The sequence below is a fragment of the Platichthys flesus genome, chromosome 11 (assembly GCF_949316205.1).
Source record: "Platichthys flesus chromosome 11, fPlaFle2.1, whole genome shotgun sequence".
Lineage (NCBI taxonomy): Eukaryota > Metazoa > Chordata > Actinopteri > Pleuronectiformes > Pleuronectidae > Platichthys > Platichthys flesus.
The window spans coordinates 13773824-13793474 of NC_084955.1; the positions used below are offsets into that span (position 1 = coordinate 13773824).

Genomic DNA, 19651 nt, shown 5'->3' on the forward strand with positions numbered 1-19651 from the left:
AACTGAAGATTTTCTGGCCTGTAGTGGTGTAATGTTTATAAGCTAAATGGGTTTAAAATCTTACATCTTAAACTTATCTTAATATCCAAATTTAAGATGGACAAGTCCCATCAGATTTCAGCAATATAAAAATGGAGATGTAGGATTTGAAATTTGAAATTTAAATTCTAGATTGAGATAACTGGGTCAGAGCAGTTTCACATGACAAACTTCTATGTCCTCATCTCCCCTCATCCCAGGTCCCCCTTTTGCCTGGGTGCATAGAACTGACCACACCCAAACAACGCCATGCCAGGCTCCATGCTTTGAAGTGTGTGTTATTGCGTGTGTGAGTGTGTGTCGCCGGCCATATGGGCATCAACGTTCATGTCAAATATTCCTACGTATCCCATGTGCACACGGTTAGTTCATATTTATGTTTTCCTGCTGTTTTCCATCTGTATATAAACAGGCTCCGTGGATTCAAAAGGCGAAGTGATGTCCTGCAAACACCAACCAGCTGAGACTGAAACCAGATCAGTTTTATCTGACAACAACAACGCATGATGTCACCGTTTCCTGGTGCAGACGCCACTCTCTTGTGTCACATGCAGAAGATGCTGGACTCACCCACGTAAATCCAGCTGAGCTTTGGCAACGATGGACAGATTCAAACTGACCGGGTTGCTGTTGGAGTTATCTTTGTTGGAGCTGTAGAGAGGGAGTTTATATTAAATAAAAGTAAAGCATAATATAAAACACACACACACACCACTCTGACTGGGCTCTACAATCTGTGTCTACTTAAAACAAATTACAGAGGGGGCTGCGTTGAAATACGAGTGAAATCAAAATCTCCGAAAAGCACATGATGGAGCTGCGTTTTTATGTTTAGCCGACTCCATGAGGAATTCCTCCGGCCATGGGCTTGATGTACTGTCTAGTGACGTTCTGTGTCGAATCGAACACAATGAAGCAACAGTGAACAGTGGACGTCTGTCTCCCCCTGTCGCTGCAGCTAGTTTCATCAAACCACAGACAGTGACAGGATCGGGGGGCAGACGCAGAACTTATGTACGTGTCTTAGAAGAAAGACAAAAACAGCTCTTTGTGTGTGTGAGTGGGCGGTTGAGGGGGGGGGGGGGGGGGGGGCATGCGTGACTGTCGGTGGGTGTGTCACCTGTGGATCTGTAGCTCAAAGCTGATTTTCGGTCCGGCATCGTCCAGCCTCTGCACAGCGAACCTCAAACCGACAGACAGCTGGGCAGGAGGATGGATAAATGCACACGTGACGGGAGAAAGATGAGGGCAGAGAGATGACAGGGAGGGAAAAAAGAGCAGAGTTAAGATCCATCCGAACATCAAAAGCCACATCACGTCTTGAGCTCTCCACTAATATACATTAAAACCCCCATTAACTAGATCCTCTGCTGTTATTATACAGGCGGGAGATCATGTTTGTGTCACTGTGTGTGTCTGTGTTGACAAATCCAGACAACACAGACAGACACACACACTTTAAAGCTACAGTTAAGTTGCTTGTCTCTCCTCAGTTTAGATCTCATGTCCTCCAGGGTAACTCAGAACATGTGCAGGATTTGGTTCATCATCCACCGTACGACGACAGCGCACGTGTGTGTGTGTGTGCTTGTCAACGCCACACAGTATGTGTGCGCATGTGTACGTGCGTGCATGTGTGTGTGTGTGTGTGTGTGTGTGTGTCTGAGCTCTGCTGAACATGAGGTCAAACACATGGTCCAGGGAGGAAAATGACAGCATGCAGACTCGCACTAACACTTCAAAAGACGGGCCTGGGATGGGGGTGAGGGTGTGTGTGGTGGGACTACAAAGCCTGGCAGGGGACGTCTGAGGAGACAGACACCAAATGAGAAGGTTATGAGTTGTTCAGAGAGAGGAGCAGACGTCACTGTCAGCTGTGATACTGAGAAAGGAGGAGGAGGAGGAGGAAGAGGAAGACAACCTAAGATGTCTGAGGAGGCAGTGGAACAAGGAGGTCAACTATGACTGTTAAAATCCGTGTTTTAAGTATCTAACCCTCCACCCTGGTTTAAAAGGCAGCTGTTAGAGGCTTTAGTTTGGTTCTTTAGAGAGAGACCAGCAGCTGTGGCCTGCTTGAATTTAGCCTGGTTTTTACAATGAATGGTACATTTTCACGGTGCAGAAAAATCATCAAAACATCCAAAGAAACTTTCTCTCAGTACTTTTGCAATGTGGTCAAACTCTACCCCACCGTTGATCTGTACGCACAGTGTATTCCAAATAATTATCATTGCACCACAATATGGCTGAATACACAACTGCAGTCAGTGTTTGCCTATTACCTCCTTGAAGCTGCAAAGCTTCACCACAAGCAGCGTACTTCGTCACGTTTTTTAAAAACAATGGTTCATTGAAACAAAACTGACAGAGTTGGTCTCGGCTGAAGTTGTGGTTTTGAGAAGTTTCTATGGGTATTGTTGTAGTTTCTGTCAACCATATAAGTATCAGTTGGGATGAATTAAAAGTCAACAGACTATTGTGGCTGTGAGCAGAATGAAAACCTATGGCAGCCTAAGGGTGTTTATAAGGAAGATACGTAAAGTGAGACATACTGTATGTATAGAAAAAGAAACAGCAGATCGTTCTTCTGTAAGTTGTTCAGGGTGTTTTGCTACTAAAGATTAATTTGGTCCGGTATGTACCTCCCGTGATGCAGAGTAGCAAAAAATGGAAGTGACATGAGAGAGGGAATGAGAGACAGCAGCAGAAACAATGAAAGGAATCCAGAAGAAAACTCTGCTGATGACGGAAGAGAAGTGGGAACTTCAATCTATGGAAGAAAATCACGTTTCTCATTATCCCAGGATCATGCATCCCTAGTGTTTACCCTTATCCCATAGTTGTGTGTCAATGGTCAACTGTTCAGCGAAAGTCTTATAACATCACTTTAAATGTAGGAATGTTGGTGTAGAAATCCCAATTTAAATGAGAATATTTGTCCATTATTGATATGTACAGATTTATAATCTTCAAATTAAATGCAATGGACAATGTTTGACTGATTTAAATACACATCATGTACTTTTAAATATAATCTTATCCTTAAAACAGGATTCCACTGAAATGATCATGCAGCCACTGTTATTATGATAGAAACAGAAGAATTGAATCCTCATCACAGTTCGGTGCAATGTGGACCGCACTAATGAGCTGAGCTATTCTCGCACACTGACTCTAAACCACATCGATAAGACTGAGGTCAAAACTTCCACCGTTTAAAAACACTCTGCGGCTTCGTAGTCGTGGTATTGTCTTTTGATTGTTATCAATCACAATCAAAACTTTGACGTAGAGTAACAGCCATGTGGCTCAGCTACATCTGAAGTAAGATCAAGACCAGGACAGAAAGAAAAGCATCCCAGACTAAGTCAGGCAGACGATACTGAAGCCAAATACTGAAGCCAAGAACAGCTTCCCTGCAGGCCTGTACCTCCTCCACCGAGGGAGGCACAACAGCTGTGTCATGTGGCACAAGGACTGAACTTCAATAATGAGAATTGTTGAGCTGCACATTTTGACCACAGTCTGTATGGGGTACATGACGGTATGTTCTGCATAAGCCCTGGGATTCCTGAATGTCCAACGGGGCAAGTTAAATATGGGAAACATCTGGACAGCTGTGGAGCACTCACACACACTCACACACACATACATAGATGCACACATGCACATGACTTGTCCCTTTCACATGCCTCATTTTGTGCCCCTCCCCCCAGCGGTGAAACATGACCACATAATTGGTTTATTAGAACGCTGCGTGTCACCTCCAGAGCCCCAACACACCTCTGTGGTGGCCTTGACACCTTTAGAGAAACCCAACATTTCACCCTATTCCCACACACTTACTCGAATAACACACACAATTTGACGTGCTTTGTGACACACATACGTGCACTAACGTGCTGGAGTCTCATGACGGAAGGCCCCACTCTTTACTTTACAAAAGTGGTTTCCTGCATGTGTCAGCTATCCGCGAGCTGCACGGACTACTATTCCACACTGCACACACACTTGTGCAGCGCAAAGTGAGTGTGAAGCGATGTCAAGGGACTCGGGGGGGGGGGGGGGGGGGGGGGGGTGTGGAACCAGGGTCAAGGTGATGATCAGTAATCATTGGAAGCCATCAGTCAGTGCGAGTTAAACCTGACGAGTAACAGTGGCAGGCTCTTTGAGTTGATGGTTGAAAGTGGTGTTTCGGGTAAGAACTCACCTCAGTCTCGGCGACCATCGGGTTCCCGAGGTCACACACCACCATCCTGGAATCGTTGACCATCTTGTACTCGCAGTTCAGCTGAGACAGAGACTACAGAAGAAGAAGAAGGAGGAGGACAGTTGGTGAGATGATAAGGAAAAAGTTGATGACAGTGACAACAGGGAGCAGGTCGAGTCAAGAGGGGAAAAGAAAAGAAAAAAAAAGGGAGGGAAGTGTAACAGCATCAAAGGGGGGAAGGGAGCGAGGGATCGAAAAGCGGGAATGAGGGAGAGGAGGGTGGGGGAATGCAGGGTGAGGTGGAGTGATGAATGATCTGACAGTAACAACCTCATCAATCAAGCAGCCCCATTACACACTCATTAACGCACACACACGGGCAAACACACACACACGGACATAAACAGACACACTCACACACACACACATAGCAGTTGACCCTCTCCACTTCCGTGGTCACTAATGCAGCTTGTAAATCATAATAAGGTCCTCTGGGCGGTTTCCAGTAGAGCATACCTTGCTGATAGCCTCGCCACAATCACGCCAAACACAACAGGAAGTGATGTCGCACTGTAAACGCTGCCTCAAATAGTTCACTTCCTTTTGCTATATGCTCACTTGGTACACGCTTCAAACACTGATGAGAGAACTGCCTCGGTCTAATGCGTCTATTTCCAGTATCCACACTGATGAACATGAACACCAAACCAGATGTAAGCAGACAAATTGTGTGCGTGTGTCTGTGTGTGCGTGTGTGTGTGTATTTACCTCCACCCTGCGCTCCACCCCGATGTAGTCAGCCTCTGGTGGTATCAGTGTGTGTAGCTCTGTCTCGTAGGCTCCCTCTCCTCGGTTCACCGCAGTGATGGTCAACATGACCAGATTGTCATCTCCAATCACTAGCTCTGAGCGGTCCCTGTGTGTGTGTGTGTGTGTGTTAAATTTGAAAGGGAGAACAATGTAAAAAGAGAAAAGAAAGTATTTCAGTCATGCAGAGGACACAGAAAATTAGACACCAAATCTGGCTTTATAAAAAAAAAAACATCATCTGTCTTGTGTTTTTTGGTGAAATGCAATTTTGAGAATTGGACTTCAGGTTTAATTCACACAGCTTCAAAGAATGTGATCCCCCCTGACCCCAACAATAACCCCAACAATGTGCATGTGTCAGTCAGTCCAGGGTGACAGGATGTTTGTGTTACGCTGCCATGGCAATGTCGTACAGCTGGAAACACTAGAGACGAGGCTAATGCACAAACACATGGAACTATAACGTGAATAGCCTCGGTGTAAACTCTGCTCATTGTGTGAAGGATAACAGACATGCTTTCTTCAGCCCGGGTGTGTGTGTGTGTGTGTGTGTTTGCATGTGTGTCTGTGTTTGGCCATTTGAAGTGTAGGGTGTTTACAGGTTGAGGTCAGAGGGCGTGGCTGTGTGTCGGTCTTACATGCTGGCGGAGAGCTGCAGGTCGGGGATACAAATATTGTCGTCTCCGCAGTCCAGGAGAATGTAGGCCTGGCAGGAGAGAGGAAGAGGGGGCACGGGAGAGGGGGTCATCATGAGGAAATGTTTAAGATACCCTGGGTATCATCATGACAAATAGAAGAAAACCTAACTGGGACACACCAGGAATCAGGTGATGTAAAAGCACAGACACACACACACACACACACGTGTAAAGAGTTATGTTGTCCAGGTCTTGGGCAGCGAAATGAATCTGCTGCTGATGGGTTCGGGCTATTTGCTGCACCCACAGACAATATACACTGTGCCCAGCTTCAGAATGAAGTCAGGTTTGGTGTAATCTCCTTTATCTATAGGTACTCTGACTACCTGAATGTGTCATGTGTTTCCATTACAACACACAATGAAAGCCTGGAATACAAGTGACGAATAATGTTGAATATAAAGCAAATGCTTGAAAACACGTTCATAATTTGATAAAGACTAAACATACACATCTGGCAAAACAAACTAATACAAAGTTTTAAGTTGGTCAAAAGCTATGTTTTGGGTAGAGCCGGGGATTCCCTATTATATGTGTGTTTGATTGAAAAAGTCTGGAAAAGTACTGAGTATATAAACCATCTTTGTACTGGGAAAAGTTGAACATGAAAAAAGCTAAGAAATAAGGCAGACATTTTTTTAATTGATAAAAAGCTTGTCATTTATAGGCTCAATCAAGAATTTGCCAAGCATACAACACTCTTTATCCCTTTTAGAGCCCAGATGAAGACAAAAGGACAAACAAGACGTTGATGTTGCATGCACAGAATAGGCTTTAACAGAAAAATAGTTAGTGTAGTTTATGTTAAATATACTCACATGCTCTTGGAGGAAAGTGCTGCTGTAGTGGTTGAGGACAGGTGGGAGGTTCTGTCCCGGTGGGGGAGGAGCGAGGCTGTAGTTCAGAGCCAGTGAGATGGGAGTTAACTTGTCCCTGAACTCCTCGTCCTCCTGTGAAGAGGAATGATAACAAATGTGTGACCGGCTCCTCTTTGAAACACAGAACAAAATTCAAATCTCCTTCATTCGGGAGTGGTTTGCTCACTTTCAGGTAAATGGTGTAGCTCAGGCATGCACGTGGGCGGCTCCGACCCAGCGTTAGGATCCCTGTGTGCTGAGGCTGCTGGGTGTCCAGGAAGAGAACTCGCTTTACTCCCCCTCTGCTGCCCTTCAACCAGTCCAGCTGCAGCTCCGCTCTCAGGTCTGGGCCGAGGAGGAAATGGTAAAGAGGTGGAGATGGATGGACAAGTGAAAGAGTGAGTGAGAAACTCCGGCCAAGAGGCTGCTCCTAAACCGTGTGCGTCAGCTTGCTGCAGGGCCATATATGTGATTTTCCACTGGTTATATAATAGAGAGCCATATAGGCATCGTTACACAGTGGGAAAATGTAATTCACACCTCCACTTACTGGGTCCGTCTCCCCCCGTTCCCACCCTCCATCCTCTCTTTGTCCCCCGCTCTGATCGGTGTGGCAGAGCAGCCGGACTCCGAGCGGGGAAATCTAACGAGACGTCTGACGAAGCCGGTTCCGACAACTGTGACTGCACTGTCCCACCCACTGAGCTTTCCCCCCCCCCCCGTCCCCCCCTCCCTCTCACACTGTGCACAGCCACTTACCCACAGTGCTGGGGATCCCCACGCCGCTCACTGCTGCACACACATCCACCTTCAGACTGCAGGAAGAGGAAATTAGGAGGAAAGAACAACAAACAGAGAGAGAAGATTGAGAATGATGGCTATGTCTGTATCGCTTATGGCAAATTTAGGTTTTCATTCATTTCTGTTTCTATTTTCTTTTTATCGTATGTATATATTTCTAAACATAATCAGCATGAGTTTTGTGGAAAATACATAGGATATCTATAAGCCTATACATTATATCATATCATAATAGAATTGTGACCCCACCCAAAGCTCCGATGATTTCATTCTTTTATTTAGTTAGTTTTGACTCCACTCGTCTCACATTACAAAATCACAAAGAAAAACCCCAGACTACATATAACTAACTAACTAAATAAACTGCCCATAAGCAAGGCATTTCTTCCTTCCTGTGCTCCAGGGGACAGAGGGGAAATAATGCCCAGGACCCAATGGACAATGGATCCATTAAACAGACATGGGAGACTGGGCAACATTTGTGCATTTCCTCTATTTATGTGCGTTTGCCTGGATGTATGCGTAAGTGTGTATGTGTTTGTGTGCTATCACCTCTTTAATCACGAAACAGGAAAGCGACTTAATATCGACTAATCTGAGGAAGTTCACAGAATTAGAGCCTCCTGCTTCGCCACCGACCACTCAGCAATATGAGGCACGAGGTAAATGACTTTGTTTGGTTACAGTTCACCGACCCTGACAACCAGATTGCAGATGTTGTGGATGCTGCTGTGTTTGTTAATCATTAGAATGCCCATTAGATGACAACACTGGTGATGAGCTCTAAATACGTGCGCTGCAGATGTGAGCTTGTGTGTGTGTGTGTGATAAACTACAGGTTTCTTTTTCTAATAGTTGTTCCCCTAAGTCATTTAAACCTCTACAGGTGGTTTCATGTGTGTTTAATATGTGTTGCGATGAAGCATGTGCGCACGTTTTGTGTACTCGGACGGGCGTGCTCAAGCGTGACTCTAATAAGCACTATGTGTCGAACTCAAGTGTGTGTAGCACCTAAATTACCCCCATATTACTGACATCAGCTCGGGCCCTTTGCTTGCTCGTTACTGTATGTAATTTCCCCCCAAAATGCATCTGTGCTCCACCACCCTATGCACTTCTAGCCGACCCTCCCTGCAAATACGCACACACAGACCCCTCCCCCCCACTACGGGTCCGCTTAGTGAGTGGGAACTTTCAATTTAAGACTGGTCATTAAGGGACTGTCCCTCCCCTTGCACCACTCCTACAGTAAAAGAGCATCTGATCTTTAAAAACGTAAAGGTTGTTTAAACCTGCAATAACAGTTTTTTTTGTCAACTTGGGAGGCAGCTGGAGAACATGATCTTAACATATTATCACCTTAAGTTAAAGTAGTAGACACATTGGTCACCAGATATATGTAGGTCTAATATTCAGTGTCTTTAAGCACAGTTTTTGGTTTCTATTGACTTCTGAGGTTAATATCTGACTCTTTCGCTCCTAAAGGCTTCACTATGTTCACCAGCACGTTATGTTTTCTGTTTCCTGGTGCAGAGCAGCATCGAAACCCTAAAGATGTGAACCCAAAAACCAGCAGAGATATAATTCAAAGCTGGTTTGAATTAATTGTTGGACCATGTGTGATCAATTCAACATACAAACCAGTAATTATCATTTGATCCATCGTAGAATACTATAAAAGCACCGATTTTATTGCCGCTTTAACAAGACTTGCGGTTGTTCGGAAGGATTTTCCAGAATTTTGTAAACAGAATAAATTTTTTTACAACCACTGTCCTCAATCAATCCATTTCTTGAGTGTATTTCCTAAACTGTTTTGCCAGAAATAACCAATATCATTTCACCTTCTGTAAAACGCAAGCAAAAAAAAAAGTTTGTATCAGCATATAAATGTTAAAAGTGATCTCAGTTCACATTGGCAGGGAGAGGATTTCTTGTTAAATTATAATTTGCTTGGATTATGAAAAATAGAAGCAGAGTTCCACATCTGTAATGAAACTCTCTGTGCATCGAGCAGTTTTTCAACCAGATGGTGAGAAGGTTTTTTTGGAGGATTGTGGAACTATACCCTCGGGATAGTGACCAGTATTGTTGGAAGACCTGGGTTTTTCAATGATGCTCAGATAATTATTTTTCCTAAAACCCAATGTTTAACCCTGAGACTCGAATGTAACGGTAAGACTTGAGAGGCACAAACTGGGGCCACCTCCCATCATGCCTCTCTCCAGCTCTCACCGCAGGGAAACAACGGAAATGTCAAAAAGTCTTTACCCCTCTGAAACACAAGAGTCTCAGACATCTCTTAATTCTGAGAGCGGCTGTTTAACCCTCTGCAAGTGTGTGTGTGTGTGTCTGTGGGTGTGCGTCTCCTACGTCCTATCTGATTCCATACCTCTAACCCAAACTTCGTGGTGGTTTATTTAAATAAGCTTTAGTTTTGTTTTTACAGAATTCCACAGTTTAGTGCTCTTTCAATTTGACCAAAACCCTTTTCCCTTTTCGCTCTCCGCCAACACTCACACACTCCAGCACACACACACACACACACAGCCGCAGACGGCGTGATGGCAACTAGCCGAGCACACTTAGCCCGTCCAAACAGTCCTGCAGCGGTTCCATGCACAATAAGTGAGAAGCAGCAAAAGGCTGTGGCGAAACAGCGGGAGACTTCAGACGCGCTCCCCTCGACTAAACCCACCCCCAGGCTGTTCAAAGCCACGGGAACAATAATGTAATCAAAATAGAATTATGCAGTTTCAAATTAATTGCAGAGTCCCATAAATCTGTATTTCCAGGTTTTATGAGAGGGATTTTTCAGTTATTGCATCAGACGCAAAGACAAACAGACCTCAGGCCGATGGCAGACATCTAGAACACAGAGGTGATTTGTCACGTTTGGCAGATTGTGAAAGTCTATACATTATACTACACTAAGTTATTAACACACACACACACACACACACACACGCACACGAACGCTTACACACAATACACAAACTTGACTTTTAACAGAACATTTACACCAGGTCATAACTCTCAAACAGACCTAACATTCGTGAGGAGAAATGTCCGTAATCTTTAACATCTACTACTAAGACTGTTCCTCACAAACATAGAAGTACATACAGAGTTATATACACACAAATATATCCCTTTTCTTTTTTAGCGTGATTTTCGTTGATCCCACAATGCATTGCCAGACGGAAGTGGCGGATCAACACACAGCTGGAAAAAGTTACGTCAAATTGTCGACTGTGGTGAAGAGCTACAGGAACAGTTTAATATAGAGTTATTGTGAAAGCATTTCGCTTTAATTGAGAGTGGTGTTCTTGAGTCAGCTTGAGTCACGAAGCCGGATACATTCATTTCTCATTCTATCAGGTCTGGAAAATGGAAAATGTCTCTTCAGTCCAGACTATTAAAGCAGCACTGAAACATTTTTAGAAATAATATAAACAGGCTAAGTTAACAACTGTCACACACTCCAGGTGGGTAGATAACAGTGTCCACTCACGGGGATGCGTTTCCAAATCTCAAATCTAAAATGAGGTAATAACTATATATTTAGAAGCACTGACTAAAAGTGCTCTTTTCTAATGTAGTATTTACATCTTTTGTCTGTTCCAACTTTGAAAGCCAATATCTATTAATATTTTGAGAACATCATGTCATATTGGTTTGGTTTACACAAATGAGAGGTTTAAAGTTTTCCATTGATAATGTTTAATATGTGAAGAGCACTGTTTATTATCATATATATTTATATAAGCGTCCTCCTCTTACCAGGTGACCATGATGTCTGTCTGAGGCAGGTGACACTGTCGGTCGTCAGGGTTCAGGATCCTGGGGGTCAGGGTCAGTGCAGCTTCCACAGACACTACAGCTCGAGATCTGGACACACACACACACACACACACACACACACACACACACACAACAATCTTGAGTGCAAGAATTTGGGAGTGTCTAATGAAATTTAACACAAAAAAAAGAATCACAAATGTCAAAACACATGTCTGCACATTGAGACGCACTTCAGAAAGAGAAGCCTTGTTCCCTCTTACCTGTACACCGACACCTCGCTTGCACCAAACGCCCCCACTATCAGATCTGCGAAGAGAGAGAGAGGGCGAGCAGAAGAGGGAGAGAGAGAGAGAGTGAGAGAGGGCGAGCATAAGAGGGAGAGAGAAGAGGGAGACAGAGTGAGGGGAGAGCTGAGAAATTGAGAGCTTCAAAGAACGCACCAGATGGGACTGATTTCAAGGTCTCCAGAAATCTCCATCAAACACAGACTTCTCACATTAGATACACACGCGCGCACACACACACACGCATGTGCACTTACACATAGATCCTCATACACACACTGTGATATAGCATTAACCTCCTGATAACATCATGCTTTTCTTTTTCACACGTGACCCGGTTCAGACTAAATTCATTAACAAATTAACTCACAAACATTGTAAGTGCATCATGTGTGTGTGTGTGTGTGTTTGTTCATACTGGTGGATGTGTGCTGCGAGACATGGACCCCACGTTGCATTCCAGTGCCATTAAAATATTTAACGTCACTCTAATCACATTTGGCAAAACAACAACAATTCCGAGCAGCCCGCGTTGCAACAGTCCTCTCCTAATCGTAAGCAGCTACACATCTCCTCTATATAATGATTTTTATTTGTTTTCATGGCTTTTGTGATCGACACACACTTTTAATTGGCTCTAGGGGTTTAAAATAGAGCCGGCCTTTTAATGGCTGCGGTCAGGCGACACATACCAATGAAAGCCACATGCACGCACACACACACACACACACACACACACACACGCAATATATGAACACACATGCTGATTAAAACAATGTGAAACTGACGAGAGGCACTTAATGGATAAAAGGCAGCACTGGCAGATGAAGGAAAACCAAGTTGGCAGATCCCGAGGAAGACTGATCAACCCCATGCTGCTCAGCAAGACACGACCAGTGCCGCAGCTCTGATTATTTTCATAAATGAATCTGTAATTTATTTAAAAAATGACCTGAGTGTGTGTCAATCGTTTATTTAGTTATATACTGACATAAAAAAACGACATATAAGAAGTGGGAGTGTTTGGCACTTTTTTTTAAGTTCATCAGCTCATTTGTTATCAGATGATCATTTGAGCACCAGGAACAGCTATGTAGGAACTGTTGTGGTAACCAGCTTCAGAGACCTGCGCGCTAAGCTTGGGGAAATGTTCTCTCGCAGACTGTGCTTGTCATTTGCTGTGTCTCTCCTCCTCTGCATATGCAAGAAGAAAGGGACTAATTGAATCGGAGAGAGAGGCACATCTGTTTCTGCCTTTGGCTGCAGTCAGAGTTCCCCTGAAACCACAACATTTAAACATTCAGGCCCTGGTCCCTCTTCCCCTGGGGTGTGCCGTGTCGCTGCGTTGAGTGTGTGTGGCACTGTGTGTATGTCCTGTCTGGAAAGTCCCGCGATGAGAAAGGGTTTTTGTTGGGCAGCCGGAGAGGTACGTTAAAGGGGAGGAGAGGGTGAGAAGGAGGAGAAGGAGGAGATTAGGAAATAATAGAAAGAAAAGGAGGGCAGAGGATTGCAGATCTTGGCCCTCAAACTGAAATCTGTTAAAGCCATCAGAGGCAAGGTATACTCTCAGCAGAAGGAGAGAGAGAGACAGAGAGGGACCTCCTCGCTCCCAGGCCGAATTCCTCCGTTCATCCAGATATTGGAGTTGTGTAACCTGGAAATCTAACTCCACTCCTGCCACAACTCTGAAGGTCTGTTCAATACAGGGGTTGTCTCTCTGCTCATTATCCCGACTCTCGTGTTTGCTCTCAAAACTACTGCATGACACGAGACTGATTTGATGATAGGGCACCTTTGGGGTTAGACGTGTGTTTGTGTGTGTGTTTCTGTGTGCACGTGCTCGTGGCTGCGCTTAGGGCTAAATCAAATAACAGCCCACTTTCCTTTCCTTGTCAATCCCATTTCCTTACACACAGGAAAGCTTGACTGCCCCTGTTGATGTGAGGCTGCGTGCGTGCGTGTGTGCAGGGAGGCACAACGAACCGATCCCCCTTCACACAAACAGACTGACAAACCAGCTTGTGCACTCTCTATTCACTGATGCAGGTATGGTGTCGGTAACTAAGCTGCTTTAGACGGTGGTGTGTCCCGGCCTGTGAAAACACAACCTCCATCCAGAGTTTAGACAGACTGTCAAGCTGTCACTGGCTGCCTGTTTGGCTGCAGGCGAAAGGTCTTGCTGATGAAAGGCCAAAGGTCAATGGCACTCAGAGGAAAAAGAGGTGCTTATAGGAGAGGAAAGGAGCTTTACTTGATTTTTGAATGCATGTCTGGGATTATTAGAAGGGTATTCAATAGCCTGTCAGCGATTATACATACATTTCAATCACTCAGATTACATTACAGTAATGAAAAGTATAGTTTTCACACTGCAGACGAGGGGAATAGGCCGTTCAAATCATCGGGAGTTTACTTTGGATTGCTTGATAAGGAAGGTTTTGTTTAAAGGCACAATTGGTGTGTATAACTAATGATGAGGTAACAAGAAACTGTTCTTCTTTTGCTTACTTTAGATGAAAAGGCGCTTGAAATACTGTGACGCAGCCCAGTAACACATTTTACGCCTACTTACCAACCAAGTGACCTCCCACCACCACACACTCCCAAATCCCTGACCCTGACACGTCTCTGTGTCTGTAACTCTCTCAGCAGGCGGCTGTGATTGACAGGTAAAACATTGTCAGTTTTGACCCTTGACCCCTCGGTTGAACCTAAAATGCACCCTGAGGCAATCTGATCCCCTACCACCACGCACAAACCCTAACCTTAACTCCAGCCGCTTTGTGGCCCCCACTGCATCAGCAAGAAACAGTTGTGCCTCCAAAGATGCCTGCTTCATTTAGGTTAATTGAATTTAATTCTGAGTGTTGCTTCTGTAACGCCTAGCTTTCAAAGTCAAAAGTTATAAAAAGAACAAATACATGACCTAATCTCTGGAGGAAACTAATTAAAGCTAAAAGCAGGGGCTAATCATCACCTTTCTCTCTCCTGATGCTCCTGCAGTGGACTAATGACATTGAGCGTGGATGGGAGCATATTGCAGCTCGAGCAGGTCTCCCCCCGACGCCTGTGCACTCCTCTCATAATGCTGATCAAACATCGCTGGCTCCTTTGAACAGTGTGACTTTACTACCCCGCTAACGACACGCCATGTGTGTACGTGTCTCACTTCCGCCAGCCAGCTCTCTAATGACAGACGACACGAGCACACACACACACACATTTGGGAGTGTGTGTGTGTTTTTACATGGTGTGTGTGTGTGTTGGCTGAGAGCTCAACCACCCGTGAGTTTCTACCTCACTTCCTCCTCCCAAAGGGACGAGACCAGCCGAAGTTTCAACCTGCAAACCCCTGATGTGTATTTACTATAATGTTTCTAAATTCAGGATCTCTGCAGTGGGTCTAGCTTTGACCTGCAGCCTGGCACAGGCTCAACACACACTCTGCGTCCGCCAGTGATACTGATCACAAGCCGCACATGTGAACCTGCGTGTGTTCCATGTGTGTGTGCGTTTCCCTTGATATCCTGTTTGTGGAATGAAGAAATCTGTTATTATAGCAAAATGAAAAGGAAAGGGGGTTGAATGAGTGGAGGCAAAAAAAACAGGGAAAAAGGTAAAACTAAACAAATTCTCCTTTTCAGCCTAATCTGTGGAAGCACAAAGCCAAAGTAATGTTGAGAACAGAATGGCTCTAAATTAGGGGGAAAACAAGGTCGTAAAACATCGGTTGTACAGACCTGCTTTGCTTCAACTGACCTCTTTCTTCTGGACTCAAAACTTCTGTATACAAACAACTTCCCACTCACATAAAATCCTCTCTTACCCTGGTCTCTTACGATCTGAGTGTGTTTTCCAATACGTTTCATGAAGTCAGAGGGTGGAAGAGTCTGGCAAAGTAAGTACTGTAGGTAGCACATAAAGAGGTGCATGTAATTTGATTGAATAATGCTTTGATTGTGCACACTATTGGCTGCGGCTTGAACTGCCTGGCAGACTGAACGTGTGGCTGATGTATTATCATACTTTTCTTTCTCTCCATCCTATGTTTTCTCTCCTTCTTGAGTTTTGAAAATCCCCAAAGAATGCAGTTCACTGGCACTCGTCCCGATACCCCCTTCCTCCGACTGATGACCTTACCAGAGCACAGGAGGAAAGCAATATGGGAGAACATGGGGACGGTAGTGGAGTAGTGCTCGCATTGGGGGAACGATGAAATTGGGAGGTCAAGAATGAAGGAGTAGGGAGGTTGTAATGGGAGGAGGTGGAAGGAAAGTGGAGAAGCGAAGGAATGTAAGAAGGAATTTTGATTATAACGCAGGGAGTGGAGGGGAGAAGACGCTGAGTGTGCGTATTTACCAGGGTACTGATTGTTGTCCAGGTCTTGGCCTCCTCTCACGGTGAATCCAAATCCCGACAAGCTGCCACTTGGGCTCCAGGCTGCTCTTAGCTCTTGGCTCAGCACCAAGCCTTGCGTGGATACGTCACTGTTACCGTTGAAGATCAATACTCTGCCTCCGCGGTCCTCGCCTCCGAATGGACAGCCCACCGCCACGTCTATGGGAAGACACGCATGTTTTAGACATCAGCAGGGTTAAGGCCCCTCAGAGACAGAAGCCAAGGAAAACACACAGGTAGCAGGAAAAATCTTGACCTTCCTTTACCGGCAGTGGAGACCATGGCCACTTATCAACTTTTCTCAATATCATTGATGTTAATTACAGTTTTATGTTGACTCCTCTTTTGAAATCTGGGCGATGTTTAGGTCATTGTGTGTGTTTTGTTCTGTGTGGGAAACATTTGACTGTCATTGTGTGTGTTTTGTTCTGTGTGGGAAACATTTGATTGTACGAAGCCCTTAAGATGGGGTGCTGCACTCAAGAAAGTTTATCATGCACATGCAATACTTTCTTGTGCACACGCAAAAGTTTATGGTGAGCTCGCATTATTTTTTTGTGGTACGACAATTTTTTGGTGCATACCAGAAAGTATTGCATGTGCGCACCAGATATCTGCACAGCAGGCAGTTAGACGTGTGGCCAGGGACTGTCTAGAAAGTGCCGTGCAGAAAGACTCCTTCTGGTCCGATTACAACCCTCATTTTAGAAAAAAATATTCAGGCATAATTCCAAGGATTTGTTATTATTATTAATAATAATTAATAACTCCACATGTGGGGTGTAGGGCAGGCTCACAAAAATCGATACACACATAAATTGTAACTTTTACTTTGAAAAGATAGGCCTTGGCATAATTTGGTGACCCTACAATCCAAACAGGTGGAGTTATTGATTACAAGAAATAATAAAATGAGCCTCAAAATTATGCCAAATCATAATCAGAAACTAACTTGTAGATAGATTAGAAACAATCTCATGTGCGCAGCAGAAACTTTAACCTTTTTCTGGTTGCCATGTCCCGTTAGGGGCTCTGTATGATTTAACCTTAGCTAATGGGCACAGGGTAAATTAAAGAATAGAAGGCAGAATTTCTTCTTTTCACTTTTTTTTCTTTCTATGGAGTCCCTGAAGTCACCCTTAAGATATTTTTTTTATCTTGTGCGCACAATTCTGCTTCTCTATGAGCAACAAGAAGATTTGTTTGTTTGACATTCCCAGGTGAAAATAAAACTTGAGTACTCCACGCTACGGTACAAATCTGGTGGCTGTGGGCATTTGAGTGATTAACATCTACTTAAAACAAATATCTTGCGCCCACAATATGATAACCTAGTGCGCACAACATAAAAATCCTCATCTTTAGGGACTTCAGGGGCTCTGTTTGTTTCCCCCTGATTCAAGTTGTTATTATTAAGCGGAGCTAATCATGCCCAGACAGATATAATGAACTAAAGTATGGCAAAAAAGAAAGTCTTGTGAGAGAAATACTGTTCTTGTATCTATTCTGTAAGTAGTAGCTAGTCAGCTTAGCTTAGTCAAAGACTAACAAATATAAAACTATTGAAACCACCTTGCTCTGTTCCAAGGTACAATCTCCCTAAAGAAATGACATCATTAGGCTGAGTAAATGTAAAAAATGATGTTTATATTTTTATGTTATAGGGTTGATTGAGCCAAACTTTCTTCCCTGAGAAATTGGCTACAAGATACAAAAAAATATGACCTATTGACCTTTAAAATGTGTTTTGATCAGAACCCGGCTCACAGCTTACCAAGACTTCCAGTTTCTTTGCTAGGCTATATGACAACCAGCATGTAGCCCCTGTATAATACCCTTAAGGACCTGTCCTGGACTAAAAAGGTCACAGACTCACTATGCAACCAGTTTGGAGTATTTAGCCTTTAACCTCTAAATGTCCAATGCAGACTGTAACTGTCCAAACACCTCTAGACATCCTGTTTGTCTCCGGACCCCCTCTCTCTCTCAGCCTAAACAACTGGTTCCACATGAAGCAGATTGTGGGGTAGAAAGGGTAAATGCAACCATGTGTGTATGCAAGTGTAAGAGCCTGTGAGTGCATGTGTCTGTATGCCTATGCGTGGGTATGTATACAAAACTGAATAGCAGTGTAAAAAAAACAACTTACTCAGAGAAAGAAAAAAAAAGTCCTCAAATAATGTGAAAGTCACTAACAGGCATTGCTCAACAACATCCCACACAAAGCAGACATCCACAAGAAAAATAGCCTGTGGAACACCCACTATGAAAACTGGGACCAGCTAGGAGACTGTGACTCGCTGGGAAAACTGGGCCAGTGATGCCGACAGCGTGTCGGTTCATGCAAAATTCAAAACAAGGCCACATTCTGATAAAATGAGAGGTTTTCAACAGCTTCCACCCCGACGTCACCATGATGATGAGAGGAAATGGGTACGGTTCTGCTTTGTACTGGGAGATCTCGGATATTGAGTGATGAGGTCACTGCGATCGGAAGATGAAGAGGATCCATGTGGTCACAGGAAGTAAGGGGATCTGTCGGTGATTACACAGACACACACACACACGATGGCGCAGGTACACTTGAAGACACGAGTTTGACATTAGCAAAGTGAAGCTGCTGAAAACCGTGATCAAGATGTTTCCTCGGCGACTCGACGTATGAAATGCAGATTAATGAAATCATGCACGGATACGGACGAGCTTTCTCTGTGCACGTCACTGCATCTGGCAGAGGTGCTCTATCCCCTCTAGGGTCACGTCAACACCCCTCGGACACTGTCACATCCTGACCCGCAGCCTCATGTGGTTTACGTTTCTGGCCAGAGAAAGCTTGAGTATGGATCCAGTGGTTATTGACCCGATGGTTTAAAGGGTTTAAAAGGATGGGACACACATTAACACATGCTGTCCATAAATACATAAAGCATAAATCAGTGGGAGGCATGCTAGGGCCATATGGCTTGGTTCGACACAGGGCATTCGGCCTGCGGGCTGCATGGTTCGTTCTGTGTATGCACAAGTGTGCGTGCGTGTGTGCATGCGTGTCTTTGTCCAATCAATATGAGAATAAAACAAACACATTGAAGAGGAATGAACTCTGGGAAGCCGGACAAAAACTCCCAGATGATTTTATCTCAGGGCACATCTGGTGAGTTAAAAATAACCCCAACACACACACACACACACACACACACGGTTAAACACACATGCCCTTAACCCTGACCATCGCAGGGAGGAAACAAGTTCACTCAGACAACTTTTCTTCGCCACACTTCCTGATTGGCTGAAAAGCTTGAAGGTTTCTCAAGCCCCTGCATCTGACAGGATTTCCTCTGCCCAGAGACAAAACACAGAGATAAATTTGTCCGCCAACGTGTTTACCTGAACCCCCCCCCCCCCCCCCAAGAATATATCAAAGGATTTCCTTATCTTCCTTGTCTCTCTCACATCGCTTCTTTTTATTTCTTCAATGAATTTGATAAGGTCCTCAACATACCATTGTACCCATCTTGGTTGATGTCTCCCAGGGGGGCTATAGCCGTGCCAAAGCGTCCGAAGGTGTGCATGCCGGTGAGGGCGACGGGCTCGGTGAATGTGAGCGGTGCCGTCTGCAGGTACAAGTAAACCCTGCCCACCTCCCGGGGTTTGCTCTCCATCTCTCTCTCCATGTAGAGGGGCGCCCCGACCAGCACGTCGTCCAGCCTGGGGGACACGAAGAGTAGTCTCGATCCTCAGGGGAAGAAAAAG

At 44.6% G+C, this 19651-nt stretch overlaps 1 protein-coding gene across 1 annotated transcript in view; it reads right to left on the reverse strand.

The window, feature by feature from the left end:
• Positions 1–19651, reverse strand: part of itga8 (integrin, alpha 8) — a 37953-nt gene that overhangs the window by 6373 nt on the left and 11929 nt on the right. Inside the window, exons 12-23 of the mRNA XM_062400248.1 lie at positions 19401–19606; positions 15863–16060; positions 11480–11525; positions 11199–11306; positions 7374–7429; positions 6802–6959; positions 6576–6707; positions 5698–5765; positions 5018–5165; positions 4250–4342; positions 1160–1239; positions 610–690 (exon numbers count right to left, since the gene is read on the reverse strand). Coding sequence (XP_062256232.1) covers positions 610–690; positions 1160–1239; positions 4250–4342; positions 5018–5165; positions 5698–5765; positions 6576–6707; positions 6802–6959; positions 7374–7429; positions 11199–11306; positions 11480–11525; positions 15863–16060; positions 19401–19606 — 1374 coding nt within the window. The remainder of the gene's footprint in view (positions 1–609; positions 691–1159; positions 1240–4249; positions 4343–5017; positions 5166–5697; positions 5766–6575; positions 6708–6801; positions 6960–7373; positions 7430–11198; positions 11307–11479; positions 11526–15862; positions 16061–19400; positions 19607–19651) is intronic.